Source organism: Bos mutus, chromosome 23, assembly GCF_027580195.1.
Source record: "Bos mutus isolate GX-2022 chromosome 23, NWIPB_WYAK_1.1, whole genome shotgun sequence".
In the NCBI taxonomy this organism is placed as follows: Eukaryota; Metazoa; Chordata; class Mammalia; order Artiodactyla; family Bovidae; genus Bos; species Bos mutus.
The window spans coordinates 42,284,114-42,298,697 of NC_091639.1; the positions used below are offsets into that span (position 1 = coordinate 42,284,114).

A 14,584-nucleotide genomic window follows, 5' to 3' on the forward strand; every position below is an offset into this window, starting at 1 on the left:
TGCCACACTCTGGCAATGTGGTCTTTGTGAAACCTCTGGTGATCTATAATAGGTTCTTTACTCAGCTTCCTTTGTGCCACTACAGTAGCTTGTACTGTCCCCCATCATGGACTTACTATACCACATTGTCATTATGTCTAGCTTTGGTAGTAGCTGCAAACTCTTCAAGGCTAAGAGTGTAAGTCAGGGTTGAATACAGTGCTTTGCATTACATGTTGAACAAACCAAACAATACACATAATATATGCAGTCAGGAGGCAACATTATAAAATCATGTGAAAAATCCCTAAAGAAACAACAACAAAAAACCAAAGAATCAGTTAGAAGGTACGTAACACCCCACACCTCAAAAAAAAAAAAAAAAAGGCAGGTGAGGACTGAGAATCTGGCCCACCAATGTTCAGGATTGTGTTCTCTGCATCAGTGTGAAACTATCTGATTCTTCCCACTGACATAACCCAGCTGCATAAGGAATACTCTCCCATATAAATGACTCAATTCAGTTCACAGTTAGCTTAGATTTCATGGCAAAGTTTATTTGAAGAAATAAAGAGAACTACGACAATCTCCCCATTCCAACATCTACCCTTCTATGTGTGGACCAAGGGGCTGTAATGTGGGTGAGGATGGACAGGAGGAGGTATGGTCCCACTGTGCAGTTATTTCTCTAGTTTTCAGCATGTGCCACCTCAGCCCTGAGTCCCTCTAACCTCGGCCTCTTGTTCAGAGCAGTGGCACTACCCTGAGAGTATATTAGGTCAGTGGCCATCTCCTGAGTTCACTGATCACATTTCAGTCCCTGTGATCAATGTGAGTGATCAGTGGTGGTCAAAGGTAGACAAGAGGCACAGACTGTGGAGGGAATACCTCTATTAAAGAGGGTTCTAAGTGACTCATGGAATTCTCAATTTGTTAAAGTGCTCAACTACAACATACAAAATAAAGGTGTTGAAAAAGTACCTACTGGTGAGAAAGTAATTTATAGACTGAAGGGTTTCCAGAAAATCATAACAAAAAAAAAGTATATAAGACGACCTTTACTCGTAAAATTTCAGCAATGATGAGAGAAAAGTAAAGCTTAGAGCTTAGTCTCTGGATTACTAGAACTCTGAATCAAACACATCTCTAGATGGAGACCAGCTCCCTTAACTTCTCATAGAGACTGAATTAAACATTTATCATAATTTTTCTTGCTCTAACTCCTCTCTCATCAAATACCTTCTAATTGGAAATTTAATCCAGTTTCCTGTACGAAAAGATCTATTACAGGCAACTGATCAGTATATCTACAGCCTGTAAACCAGTTCCCGTAGGACAGTTAGCAAAAACTTGCAAATATGTCAGGTTGAGGCCCACACCCAAGAAGAGATCCGTAATATATCTATCCTTGTGGAATAATTAACAAGATATGGGACGTTGCTGCTAGTCCTGTGGTTAGGACTCTGCACTGTCCACTGCTGGGGTGCAGTTCAATCCCTGGTGGCATGCTACGAGGTATGGCCAAGAAAAACCACCAACACCAACATCAAGATACAGGATCAGGGTACTGTGGTAGTGAGGGGTAATAAGTATTCATCAGCAGCAGTGGCTCCCTTGTCCTGAAAGTTAGCATATGGCCTCAGCAATCACTTGTAAGTCCAATGAGCAGTGGCCCAGCCCTGACCCTTGCAGAGGTCCCTATGGCGAAGGAAACAAGCATGGACTCTGAACCGGCGACCACAGTGAGGACAGGCATGTAGGGCTCCAGCATGCGTCTTCATATGCTCTGTCAGATGGTGCTTCAGCTTGAAACGCTTGTTGCAGATGCCACAGCCAAAGGGTCGAAGGCTGAAGGTCAGCATGATGTGTCGGTCACGCTTTGGCTTCACTGCAAAGCGCTTCCCACACAAACAACCAAAGCGTTTTCCATCCGCAGGGGGTGCGCCACCTAGCTTCACAGGCCCATGCACAGCCTGCCCTGCTCCTCCAGGTCCCCCACCCCCTGATAGGATTTCATTCCCATGAAGATCCACTGGTTTCCAGGATGGACCACCTCCTCCAGATGTTGTCCCTGCTCCTGAGGGCAGTAGGAACCCTAGTTCTCCATTCTCTTCAGTGTTCCCTGCTGGAAACACTTTGGTCTCCTCCTTTGCTCCTACAGACTGACTTCCGCCTCCTGCTATCTCCTCCTTGGACTCAAAGGGTTCCTGCTTGATGTAGAAGACTTTGGGGGGCAATGCAGTATGAGGAGCAGGAAGCTCAGGTGGGGCACTCTCACCCTCTGGAAGCCTGCAAGGAGTAGTGGATGTGGGCAGGGGGTGGGATACAGGAGGGCGAGGAAAACTCCCTGATCCTCTCTGAGGCTGAGGAGTCTGAGAGGGTGCTGCTGACCCTTGGTCCTCCTCATCTTCCTCCTCTTCCTCTTCAACCTGAAGCTGTAACACATCTCCCAGTTCACTCCCCTCCCCTCCAATCGGGCTCTGGGTAGAAGGAGAAGACTGTGCCGGGGTCTGGAAAGGGGAAGAGCGGATGCACCAGCCTCCTGTGGTGGAAAGAAGTGTGTGGAAAGGGGTCGCTCCTCGGGATGAAATCCCACCACCGGTGTTTTCCAGTTCTCTAAGGATCTCTGAGCACTGATCTACCACTTGCCACATCTGCAGGCCACTGGCCACAAGAAGGTGCGCAGGGAGAGCATCCAGGGGCAGACGGAGGTGCCCCGAATAAATGAGCTGCAGCAGCCCCTCGAAGGCATCGGCTTCGATAACGTTGGGTAGGGTGAGACGCGGTGCATCCCCCAGAAGTAGTTTGTCGTGGAAGTAAGGAGAAGCGGCGGCCAACACTGCTTTGTGGGCCCTCAGTTCGCGGCCCTGCACCAGGAGAGAGACGTCACAGAACTTTCCCTCCAGCCTGTGGCGGTTCAGGGCCTCCAGCAGCAAAGAGCTGTGCTGAGGGAACTCGATCTGGATCGTCCGTGGGGCTGGGTTGCAGGCTGGGGAGGGGGCTACGGGAGGCAAAGGCGTCGAGGTATCCATGGCCTCCTGAGGAAGAAAAAGACCCCAGAGGGTCGGGTACAGGAGGTGAGGGGGCGGGGGAGAGCCCCTGCGCGACGAGGGCTGTGGAGGAAAGAGGGGGTCACAGAAGCTCTGGATAAGGAAAATCGTATCTCCCCAAGCAACGTCCGCCTCCGCTGCACCCCAACGTGTGGGAACTTTTCGGTCGCCGGGGGTTCGGGCAGAACAGTCCCACACACTCCCCCGCCGAGAAAACTAAAACAAACCACAACAAAACACCAACCGGGGCTTGAACTTGCAGGGCCTGTGGCGAGGAGGAGGTCCTTCAGCCGTGAGCCGGATCCCGCCGGCCCGGTCGGCTTCTTCCCGCCGTTCTGCTTCCCAACTCACGTGCCCGCAGAGTCCAACTCCCTGGCAGGCACCCGGGGACCGCAAGAGCCAGCCGCTTGGCCCTTCCTGCCGCCACGCCCCCACGGATACACACGCGGTCCTGCGTCCAGAGCGGCTCTGCAGCAACCGCGCCGCCTCGGCCGGAAGCCACCTCCTCCCCGCCGGAAGCGGGCCCCGGGGAGTTGGGCGGGGCCAGGGAGGCAGCCAATAGGAAGGCGCCGGCCTACAAGCCTCACGTCGATTGGTCACGCCGGCTAGAAGGCGGTGCGGGCTGGAGGCAGTAGACCGGGCCCAGGCCACAGAAGGGATGAGAAGGCGCAGCCGGTACCGAGGGCGCGACCAATGAGCCATGCCAGTGATTAAATGCAACGCCTGCCCCCGATAGGTGCTGAGATTAAGAAGGCACCTAGCATATGGGCTAGGTATTGTTCGCATCTCCTTCTATCCCACGCCCCCTCCCCCGACCTGCCACCCGCGAGGTAGGAGTTCCCATCCTTTCCTCAGGGAAAGCCGAGACGGCAAGTGCTGGCCCAGAGGCCGACTCCACAAGGCTGAGGCACCAAGTTCTTTCCTCCGTTCCGTACGGGAGCACTTTAACCAACAATGAAATAATCTTCACTTCTAGGTAATTATTTTTAAGGGACATGTAGATGTACACTTGTGTTTTATCAGATACTGCTGCTGTTCCTTAACCTCTTTATTCTTGGGGTTAAGTGGCGCAGCGGTGAGACACATGGGGGAAATTTGGCCTGTGCAAAACCCCTACTCTACAGTGCTGGCTGGGAGAGCGATATTCTAGGGCCAAGATTATGGCGGCACACAAGGATACAGAATTTCTCCCAAGCTGTCAGCTTCCTCTCAGAAAGCAGTTCCTGTCACCATGCTGATCCTCCCGGAGGTCCGAGACTAGGAAAGTCAGCACCGCGATAAAAGAACAATCTCCGTTTATTAAACATGATTTTTCTGTTTCACCACACACTCCAGAAAAAAAGGAAATGGGGCTGGGAGTGGAAGAAAAGGGGCAGTGGTGGGGGAAGAGAGTAGGCTGGGGGTGGGGTGGGGTGGGGAGGGAGAACGAGAAAACAAAATAAAACAGGTAGGAAGAACATCTCCCTACCCTTATGAGGGGAGAGAGAATCGTGGTGGGGAGGGGGCCAGGAAGCGCTGTACAGAGGGGTTGCCCCCAGCCCACACACACACACCCCGGATATGTACAGTACAAATCCCAGATAATTACAACAGCCAAAGAACAGAAGAGGAAAGGGGGTCCAGGGGTAGGGTCTGAGGTTGGGAAAGCAAGGAAGGGCACAGGGATAAAATTTCACATATTTACAACTTTTATATAAGTATAAATTTGGCCCCGGCTGGGTGTCTGTGTGTAGGGGGATGGGACTGAAGGGGAACTGTCCATACAAAAGAAAGAAGGGTGGAGTCCGAGAAGTCTCAATACCAAACGCAAGAAGGGATGAGGGGGCAAGGCTGGGTAGAGGACAGCAGTCAGGGAAGAGGGGGTGCCAAGGAGGGCCTTCTCTCCTCCTATGACCGACCCACCCCAAACCCCATCCATCCTACCTCCCCTATCCCGCCAGAGAGCTATGTACAGAGAAACACCGAAAAATTGTGGAGCTGGCGGGAGGGAGAGATGTGGAGGGAGATTGGGGGGGGGAGGATGAGAGGGAAGCCCAGCCCTGTCCTACCTCCCCCAGGGGACAGAGTCATGGAAGGGGGCCCCCAACACCCCTCCTCCAACACAGGTCCCCCTTCCCTGGGGGAGAGAGACATGGCTTTTCCTAGAGTAAGTTCCCCCCTCCCCCTGGGAGTAGAGACCAAGGGTGGGGGGCAGGGGGGCTGTGTGTGTCAGGGTAGGGCAGATCAGCTAGTCTGTCCTCCCCAACATACACCCCCCTCCTAAACCCTAATCCCTCCCCTGAACCTTAGTTCCACCCCACCCAACACACTGGGGGAGGGGGGGGCCTGAGCCCCCTCACCCCGCTCTGGGACCAGCCAAGAGCAGATCAGGTATGGGAAGAAAGGGAGACAAGTCCCATTCCCCCTTTGCCGCCCCCTCCCTGCCCCGGTGGCCCCTCCACCCCATCTGGGTTCTGGGTGGGGAGGGAGAGTATTTGAGAGTGGTAGGAGGAGAAGGAGTTTGTGCGTGCTGAGCCCCCCCAGACGCTCCTGAGAAATCAAGGGGTAATAGGACCCCCTCACCTGGGGTCCCCTCCCCATAACAAGGGGGACAGGGGAGGCCAAAATGGGGCGGTGGAGGGGAGTTAGATTGTCAGCTCTGGTTACTGCTAAAAAATCACCCTGAAGTTGAAAGTTTGGAGGTGCCGCACCCCCAGGGTGGGGGTGAGGGTCTGTCCCCCAGTGCTCAGGGGAACGATGAGGCAGAGGATGGGGATAGCACCCCGGAGTGAAGGGGTCTGTGTCCTGGGGCAAGGGTCCTTGGGGTCACAGGGGACAGCACCCCAGCAGGAAGGAAAAGGGGGCAGCTGAGGGTCCCCGCTCTCCCTCCCAGAAATGGTGCAGTGGGGGTGGGGGACTGGTGCCCCGCAAGGAGGCGTTCAAGGAGGCGATCCCGCTGTCCCTCGGCGACGTCCAGTCCTGGTGGTTGGTGCCGTTCCAGGGTGGGGTGCACAGGGAGGGAGGAGGAGGTCTGAGATGCTGGGTGGGCTAGTGGTCTGCGGTGTTTCGGAACTCGCCGTTCTCAGTGATCTGCAGCCGGGGTGGGGGAGGTGGGGCTGGGGGGGCCAGGCCGTTCCAAGGTGGGGCCAGCGTCACACGCGGGTTTGTTGGACCCAAGGGGGGAAGCTGCCTCTCCTGCAAGATACCAAAGAGGAGAGCGCGGACTTATTGAGACGCTTCGCGGGGGCCTGGCTGCCAGCCCCCAAGCAGTGGCCTCCCCCAGAGCCGGCCCCCTCCACCAACTGTCCCACCCCCTTCCCCAAGGAGACCCCTCCCACCCACATCCTCCTCGTTTGTTCTCACCTGCAGGAGAAGGTACATCATCTGGAATCAGGGAGAAGAGACTCTCACCCCGACTCCTAACTGGGGCCTTCAACCCCAGGAGTCACACCAGGAACCCATTTCAAAAGAGGTCAGTTTCCTATCTCACCCCCAAGCTAACCCTGGCACCTTCCACTGCCCAGGGCCCCCTCCCAGGCCACCACCAACCTGAGGTGGGAACTTAGTGCAGAGGGAACAAGGAAAGGCAGTACAGCAAAACCTCATTAATCCAAACCCCCATGGACTGGAATTTTTTCATAATTTGAACAAAAACTGGGCTTGAGTTTTCCTTTATCTGTGAAGAAAGAGTGTGCTAAGCAAATTAATAGTAGAAACATGTCTGTGGGAGGGAATATTTAATCTATATCAGAAAATAGGCTTTTCAATCCTATCCATTCATTAACACATGCTCCCTGAGGGCCTCGAGTGGAAAAGCCTCGTTCATGGAGTTCTACTTACTGTATATATTCTGAAGACATGCATTTCATTAAACAGATACTGTCATTCAGTTTTGTCACTTATTCAGAGTGGCCATCTCCTCAAATACAACATTCTAAATTAGAGAGGTTTAACTGTACTGGGGTGAAGGAACAGGATTCAGGGAAGTAATGTGGGAAGGGAAAAATACTGTGGGAGGGCTGCCTCTCTCTCATGCTGATGTCAGAAAGGAAGGACCAGGAGCTCCTGCAGAGACGCAGCATGCCCCAAGCTCTGCGTCCCCAGGAAGCAGAAGGACTCCGTTCCTCTCCACCCCCACGTTCCTTTCGTCCCTCACCCTGGGCTCCCAGGTACAGGGTGAGCGGGCTCCCACCCCTGGTCCTATTCTACCGCTTCCTACCCTTCCTGGACCAACTCCTGTCTCCTCCCCTCAGCTCTGGCTTCTGTTCCTCTGCTGGGAGCGGAGAACACCATGTATTCTATGCTTCAGGTCGCTCATTTGGCTTTTAAAAATACAGACATAAAATTAATTTTTATGTTAATGGTTGAGTTGCAGAGGGACCAAAACCTGAAGGGGGTTTATAAAAAGTGTCCAAGTTATTTCCTGGGATATACAGCACTGAAGCCTAGCAACCGAGCTGTGTCTGACCGAATCGCTAAAGACGTTAACATTCCAGGCAGAAGCTCCCGGATTAGTCTTCTTCACCTCTCAGAAGGTCACCCAAACCCAAGATTTAAGCAAAGCTGCCCTCTTAGCTACGGAGTATCTCCCACACTTTCCAGGAGTCAGCGAGAGAGGAAGTCACGTGCAGTAGGGCATCCTGAGTGTGGCGGGAGAGCAGGGGAAGGAAATCTCAGACTCCCTTCCCTCTGCTTGTCTGCATGCCCCCTACACCCTCAGGGACCCAAATTTAGAAAGGAGATAAATTAGGGTGCCATTATTCATCTTACAAAAGAATTCGCCACAGGAGTCCTTTAAATGGTGAGGGCCCCTGGTGCCTGGCAGCATCTGTTTTCAGCTCACTAACTACTTTGACAGAGAGGCTGGGCAGGCAGAGAGTTAAAATTACAGAGTGAGGAGCCACTGCCCACTGCAGATCCATCCTGCAGAAAATAAAGCCTCTCAGAAGTGATGTCGCTGGTTGACAGTTCCCATTTACTGGCTTTTCAGGTAGGGTTCTGTGTCCGGCAAGGCCACTGCGGAGCAGGAGAGGGGGAGTGGATGGCATCAGCAGCCAACCTAGCATCTCTGCCTGAAATCAGCACGGCTCCCAGCCCATGATTTTATCTAGGAAGACATCTCCTGCCACTGCCAACTCCCACACCACGTGGGCAGGTCCACATCCTAACATCTATCAGGGTCTCCTTTCTTGATCCTTCTCCTTGCTCCACTCACCCTTACTGTCTTGACATCCGAATGGCACCCTTTCCAAGCCCCCCAAAGTCTCCCTGCATTAACTACACACTCTTAACTCCCACCCATCAGGGTCGAATAGGAGCCCCAGATGCTGTCTACCTCACAGATGTAGGGAAGGAAAAAGAGAAACAGGTGAGGCGTGGAAGGAAGGAGGGCTCTCCACAGAACCAGAGGAAGGGAGAAGGAAGAGGAAACCCCAGGCTACCTGCTGCAGCCTCACAGCCCCTTTAGCCAGCGCCCCCCCAACCCAGCATCACCACCCCTCCTTAACAAACCCTACCCCAACGTCCCAACCCCCAAGAACGCTTTGGTGAAATGGGGGGTGACAGACATACACTGGAGAGGTTAGAGGAGGAGGCAGGGTCGGGGGAGGTGTGGGGAGGCACTGTGATCTAGGGGTGTGCAGGCATCTAGGGTAAAGTGCTTGGTAGGGGGCAGGGATCCCTGAACAGTTCTAGGAGGCGGCAGGGAAGTGCTCTGGGGCAGTGCCTGGGAAGATGGGTCTGTGCAGGTGTCCGGAGGGTCGCATCTGGGGAGGTCCTCAGGTGTGGGGAGCAGCCGTGAACCGGGGAGGGGCTCTGGAGAGTCAGAGGGAGTGGGCTTCACGACCAACCTGTAGTGGTCCGGAGTCACCTCCCCCTGTGTCCTCCGCCCGTGGTCAAAGCGGAACCAGGAGAATTACCTGATGAGGAGCTGCAGGGGGAGAGAGTGGGGTCAAGGGGTCAGGAGCCTTGGTGGTTCTAGGGGGGAGCCTGGAGGTCAGAGCAGAGGAGAGAGAAGCACGGGTGGGCAAGTGAGCCGAACTGGGGGGAGGGAAACAAGGGGTTAGAGGACGGGAGGGAAGTCCTAAAAGCTGGCTGCGGGGAGAGAGGGTGGATGGCGGGAGCTGGGGAGCTGGGGCAGTTGGGCAGGTATGAGGACCAGAGGGGGTGCAGGGCCGAAGAAGGCGGGCTGGGCTTTAAACACAGGCAGGAGGGGAGGGCTCAGAGTGTGGGGCCGGGGGGTGGGCTTCAAGATCCCAGAAGCTGGGAAGAGGCCTAGCGAGCTGTCAAAGACAAGGAGAACTGAGGGGCCCAGGAAGCAGTGGTGACGAGCACGCCCAGGGCACCGGCTGGAGCCCAGGACACAAGCACCCCTAGCGCCTGGGGCTCTGCGCTGGTGAAGCACCGCTTCCGGCCCCCTGGCCTGAGAGGCGCGCGGGGAGACTGTGCCCCCTGACTTTTTCGGGGGCCAGCCCAGAAGGGGCCGGGGCCAGGACTCAGGTCTGGGGGCAGAGAGGCTGAGGTTCTGGCTGGAGGTCCTGAAATGCGGCTGAGTAGGGGAGGCAGGGTGGGGAGGCACAGGGCGGGGTGGGGCTGACACTGCCGGGAGTGACGAAGGCACAGACGACGGGATGAAGATGGGGTCGCGGGGACGGCCGGGAGCAGCCGCTGGATGAACGGAGGACGACGGGAGAGACGGCGGCAATGGGCCCGGGGTGGCTGGCGCAGTGACCGCACGAAGGACAGTGGGATGGATGGGGATGGGACACGGAGAAGATAAATGACATTGTAATTTCCACCTGAGCGTCGAGCAGCCTCTTCTTGGGTTCGGGCAGCGGCTCAGCCATGGTGGGGTGGTCCCGGCGCAGCTCCTCCTCCACCAGCATCAGCCTGAAGGGACGGGCTTCAGTGGGGTTAGTGGCGGGCACAGGCGGGGAGCCTGCCCAGGGAGATCCCGACCCTGGGAGCCCTGCCACTCTCTCGAGAAGCTTTGGCACTTTTCTCCCCTGCACTTAGAATCCCTCCATTCCTCCGACCCGCTTTCGGGAATGCTTGCATCTCTCTGCTAAGGAGGACCTCTGTGCCCTGGGAGTACCCCCCCGACCAGGCACACAGCACTCAGCACTCTATCCATGAGCAGGCCCTTCCGCAGACACTGCAGCTGAAGATCTGGCTCCTCCATCCCCTACGCCACCTCACGGAACCGAGACTGTCTCCAGAGCAGCCCCTGGACACCCTTGGCCCAAGAGGGTCTCTACAATCATCATTCCCAGCTTCTCTCTACCTTCAAAGAAGGTTCTCAAGGTGATTTCTCATAAAGGATATCACAGTAGTGGTTTGCAAAAAAGTTTCAAGTCAAGCTTTTCTAATTAATCTTCCTGAAAAATACACTGACAATAGATGGCAATGGAACTGGCCCTGGTTGGAGTGGGGTGTGGGGTCCTACCCAGCTCTCAAGCTAACTGACCCCTTGTTGAGACACTTCCTCTGGAGCTCAGGGCTTGGCAGAGCGCAAGGGAGAGCGAGCATCGTTCACTCCAGGATGGAACACCTCTCCAGGATGGAACACCTCTCCAGGATGGGAAGGTCAGGGGCCACTGTGGCTAAGGGACCTCTGCTTAGATTTGGGGTGAGCATCATAGGCTGGCTTGAGAATAACCAGTGGGGAGTCCCAGCCTAGGCCAGTCCAGACACACAGAGATGGTTGGACAGTAAGAGGTACATTTCTAAGGGCTTCAGACATTACTAGGAGAGAGAGCAACGTTTAGTAAAGGGACATTTAATGCACTAAGCATGAGATTTCTCTTGATCTGGTAAATGGTGGAGGAGGTGGCATCCCTAGGAGGGCCCTGGGCTTTCCTCCAGGTGTCCTGAGCTGGGGGAGTGGGTGGGACTGGAGGCGGGGTTCGCTGACCCTCTTCAGCCTCAGGCTTTTCCTTACCAGCCCTCCCCGGGCCGCTCCTCACCTGCCGATGATACTCTTGATCTGGGAGTCCTTCTCCACCTGCTGCTGCCGTAGCCTCTTCTCGCTCTGCTCCAGCCGGGCCTGATACTGCATCAGGATTTTGCTGGTCTGCTCTTCCTGGGACAGCAATCTCCGCTCATACTCCTCCAGCTTCCGGTTGGACATGTGCAGCCGCTCCTTCAGCGAGTGGATCTCCTCCTCATACTCCTTCACCTGCCCGCCGGGCACACGACCCCGCACTGTGAGGGGGGCTGGGCCTGACCGTGCACCCAGCCTCTACCCTGCCTGCTAAGCACAGCACCGTGTGGTGAGGGATCCTCACCAGTCTCCTCCAGCTGTTCCCTGGCTCTTGATCTGCCCCCCTACCTCTCTCTCACACACACACTTTTAAGAAAGTCCTCACATGGGGCTGAGGCTCTGTCAAGACGTAACAAGACCGTGGACTCCCCCATCCTAGAGGTATACACATGCCCTCACGCGTGCACCTGGACACAGGAAAACCAACACCGAAGCCTAGACAGACTCACGGACACAGGCAGAAGGCACTTTGCCCTTGGTTTGTTAAATGGTGCTGGAAATAGTTTATAATAGGCCTAGAGATATTCTCTTAGCGCAAGTCTATCTACATCAATCCCAACGTTTTTCTTTGCTCAGACTACTTCTCCCCAAAACCCTCTCTGCTCCCCAGGTTGGAATCATGTATCCTGTATGTACAATCTAACCCTGCAGTCACCCTCTTCTTCAGGGTCCTTGAAGCAATGGCTCCCAAGCAGCTTTCTGCTAAGCGAGTAAAGGCCAGAGCTTCGGCTAACTTTTGCTTGGGGCCACCGGCAGCTGAGAGTCTGGACAGTCTTCCCCACGTGCGCCACTTTCCTGCACGAGACCTCTGATGGCTACCCGTCACCGGAGCCTGTGGGACAGTGATGGGGGAAGCCGTGCATGGCTCGTGGTGTAACTGCCCTGCCCTCGCCCAGTGGCTCAGCTCCCACTGCTGCTGCAGTGACTCCCCTCCTGAGAAGTCACAGAACCCAGGGCTTATGCTCTCCCTGGGGAGGAACACAGAGGCGGTCTAATACAGAGCATGCTTCCCCCGACAATCTACCATGTGTGGAACCCACAAAACAGAGCTGAACAGGGCTTTTCAATGGACTGATTGTATCTTGCATCCCCTGAAAGAATGAGGGCTTCTCAGAAGGGATCGGGTCTTTGTCCTTTCTTCTCATAACTACTTGGCCCCAGGTGTTGCCCTTGGAAGGGACTAGAAGCCTGCCCTGTGGGTAATGACAGGGCTCAGGGTGGGGAGGGCCCCCCGTACCCTGTCCAGTCGGCTCTCGTCCATAGACTTGGAATACTCCTTGAGTTTGTACTCTTCCCGCTCGATGTGGGCACTCTCAATGTCAGCCGACAGGTGAGGCATGTTGGAGACCCAGGCCACCGTCCGCTCGGAGGCCGGCATCGTGGGGTTCAGCGTGGACGGCGTCTGGGAATGCTGGGGCAGGGGAGAGGGAAGGCAGAAGGAGGTGGGCGCTTTGAAAGGCAGGGAGCACGGCCCAAGGAAATGGGAGTCCCCCGACTGATCCCCTCATGAATGCTGTTCTCATCACATCTGCCCTGGGAGCCCCAAGAGGGCAGGGAGGCCTGTCTGTTAACTGACAAGCACACAGTGCCCAGAACAGCACGTGGAGCAAAGCAGGCCCTCTGTGCACTTTGCTTAATGAACGAAAGGAGGTGAGAAAACTGTGACTTCAGACCACAGAATGTTGTGCTCCCCTCGACCCGTCTCCTCCTCCTCCCCTCCCGCTCACTGCCCCGCCAGCCCTCCCGCCCGTCCTACCTGCTTGGTGATGGAGGGCTTGAGCCCCCCGCCGCCGCCACCACCACCGCTGCCCCCGCCGCCCCCGATGCTGCCCTCCTTGCTGAGGCTCTGCTGCCGTGGGCGGGCAGGGCCATAACTCGGCTCTGGCGACTGCAGCAGGTTCCCACTGGACGGCCGAGGTTTCTGGGCAGCGCTGACTGTCAACTGCTGAGACTTGCCCCTCTGCAACGGGGGCGGCTGGCCCCCGCCGCCCCCACCACTGCCCCCACCACCGCTCCCGCCTGCAGGCCCTGAGGGGACAGGCCTCTGGGGACCAATGGTGATCTGGGGAGGGGACAGCATGTGCTGCAGGTTGTCCTGGAGTGAGAGCTGCCGACGGGTGAAGTCAGTGCCAGAGGGTCCAAACTCATCACTGTAGCTGTGGCTGTGAAGGATGGAAGCGGCAGGGGGCTTAGGGACCCCTGAGGAGAGGTCCTCGCTCTTGCTGTAGCCGTGGAACGGGGCAAAGGTGTCCCCTGGGGGCTCTCCGCCTCGGTGGTGGTGGTGGTGGTGGTGGTGGTGGTGGGAGGAGGGTGGGGCGTGGCCGCCGACCCCTGCGTGGCCCCCTGGGGGGCCTGGCCCATCAGCGGCCATGTGGAAGAGAGGATTCTGGAAGGAGAGGGGGATGCGCAGTTGCTGGGCAGGGACACCGTCTGTGGTGACGCCCATCTGGCTGAGGCGCATGCCGGCCGCGGTGATGGACGAGCCGCTCCCCTGGGAGAGGCGGCCAGCAGGCGCAGGCCGCAGCCCCAAAGCCGCGGTCAGGGAGGCCTGGCTCGAGTGCAGCAGGTCCCCAACAGCTGCCAGGTTGGACACGCTGCTGCTGTTGAGGCGGCCGCCGGGCCCGTCGCCCTGCAGGTCCAGCATGGAGACACTCTTGTTGACACTCAGCATCTTCTGCTCCGGCTCTGTGATATCCGAGCTGCTCGTGCAGTAGGCGGGGGAGGACCGGGCCAGGGGTGGGCGACTGACATAGAACAGGTCTTTCCCCCCACCAGGCGGTGGTGGTGGCGGGGGCTTCTCCTTGGTTGGGGAGGGGAGGCGAGCCATGTCCATAGAGCTGTGGGAAGGGAAGGGAGCACACGAGTGGGAGGTCAGAGCGGGCCACCGGCAGGTGAGCCTCTGTGGTCAGTGAAGGCCTGGGGTGAAGAGGGGGCCACAGGGCAGGAAGAGAGGGCGGCGGGCGGGGGGCAGAGGTGCGAGAGGAACAGGGTGGGACGGGCCTCCGGCAGCAGGGGCAGATGGGGCAGCAGGAGGAGGGATGAGGCCGGGTCTGGGCAGACGCTGGGGAGATGAGGGATGGAGAAGGCTGGGAGCAGGCGGCAGACAGCAGAGAGAAGAGGGCGGGGGAGCGCAGAGCCCCTCACCTGTTGAGGCCTCGAGCCATGAAGGACTGAAGGTCGATGGAGCTGGAGAAAGATGCAAGAGGGGCGAGCACAGGCAGAGAAGGAGAGAGGGGGTGGAGGTCGGACGCGTGGAGGTGGGCGGGGTGGCGGATGGGAATGGTGTCATGGAGAGGAGGGGCAGGGCGGGCAGTGCCCGGCGGCGCAGGGGAGGCCCTGCGAGGCAGGGCCAGAGCGAGCAGGGTCTGCGGGGTCCCGGAGGGGACTAGGACAGAGCCATCTGCACGTCCTGACACCAGGTGGCTGGTCCCAGTGTCCTGGCTGAGCCCCGACCCAGGGCAGGCCCGGGAAGGCTGAAGGCCCCCAGGCTCCTAGCACGTGGAGCTGGAGGGATGCTTTCGGCAGGGGATGCTCT

The 14,584-nt window shown here is 57.0% G+C and overlaps 2 protein-coding genes across 3 annotated transcripts in view; both read right to left on the minus strand.

Annotated features, from left to right (window-relative positions):
• Positions 1-510: 510 nt before the first annotated feature.
• ZBTB9 (zinc finger and BTB domain containing 9) lies at positions 511-3,529 on the minus strand. Of its 2 annotated transcripts, none has more exons than XM_070360855.1 (2): positions 3,274-3,529; positions 511-3,017 (listed from the first exon to the last, which is right to left on the minus strand). In XM_070360855.1, exon 2 carries the CDS (start codon positions 3,009-3,011, stop codon positions 1,626-1,628), a length of 1,386 nt encoding a protein of 461 aa, XP_070216956.1. In that variant the 5' UTR covers positions 3,012-3,017; positions 3,274-3,529; the 3' UTR covers positions 511-1,625. The 2 variants fall into 2 exon arrangements, with proteins under 2 accessions (XP_070216956.1, XP_070216957.1); XM_070360856.1 differs by having other exon boundaries at positions 511-3,092.
• Positions 3,530-4,290: 761 nt separating this feature from the next.
• SYNGAP1 (synaptic Ras GTPase activating protein 1) overlaps positions 4,291-14,584 on the minus strand; it is a 30,015-nt gene continuing 19,721 nt past the window's right edge. Inside the window, 5 exon segments of the mRNA XM_070360767.1 lie at positions 4,291-6,203; positions 9,806-9,896; positions 10,973-11,184; positions 12,287-12,460; positions 12,806-13,886. Of these exon segments, the coding sequence (XP_070216868.1) occupies positions 6,057-6,203; positions 9,806-9,896; positions 10,973-11,184; positions 12,287-12,460; positions 12,806-13,886 (1,705 nt within the window). The 3' untranslated portion in view covers positions 4,291-6,056.

Bases quoted from the DNA above. Each gene is read 5' to 3' on its own strand.
- ZBTB9 (XM_070360855.1), bottom strand. From the start codon at position 3,011: ATGGATACCTCGACGCCTTTGCCTCCCGTAGCCCCCTCCCCAGCCTGC.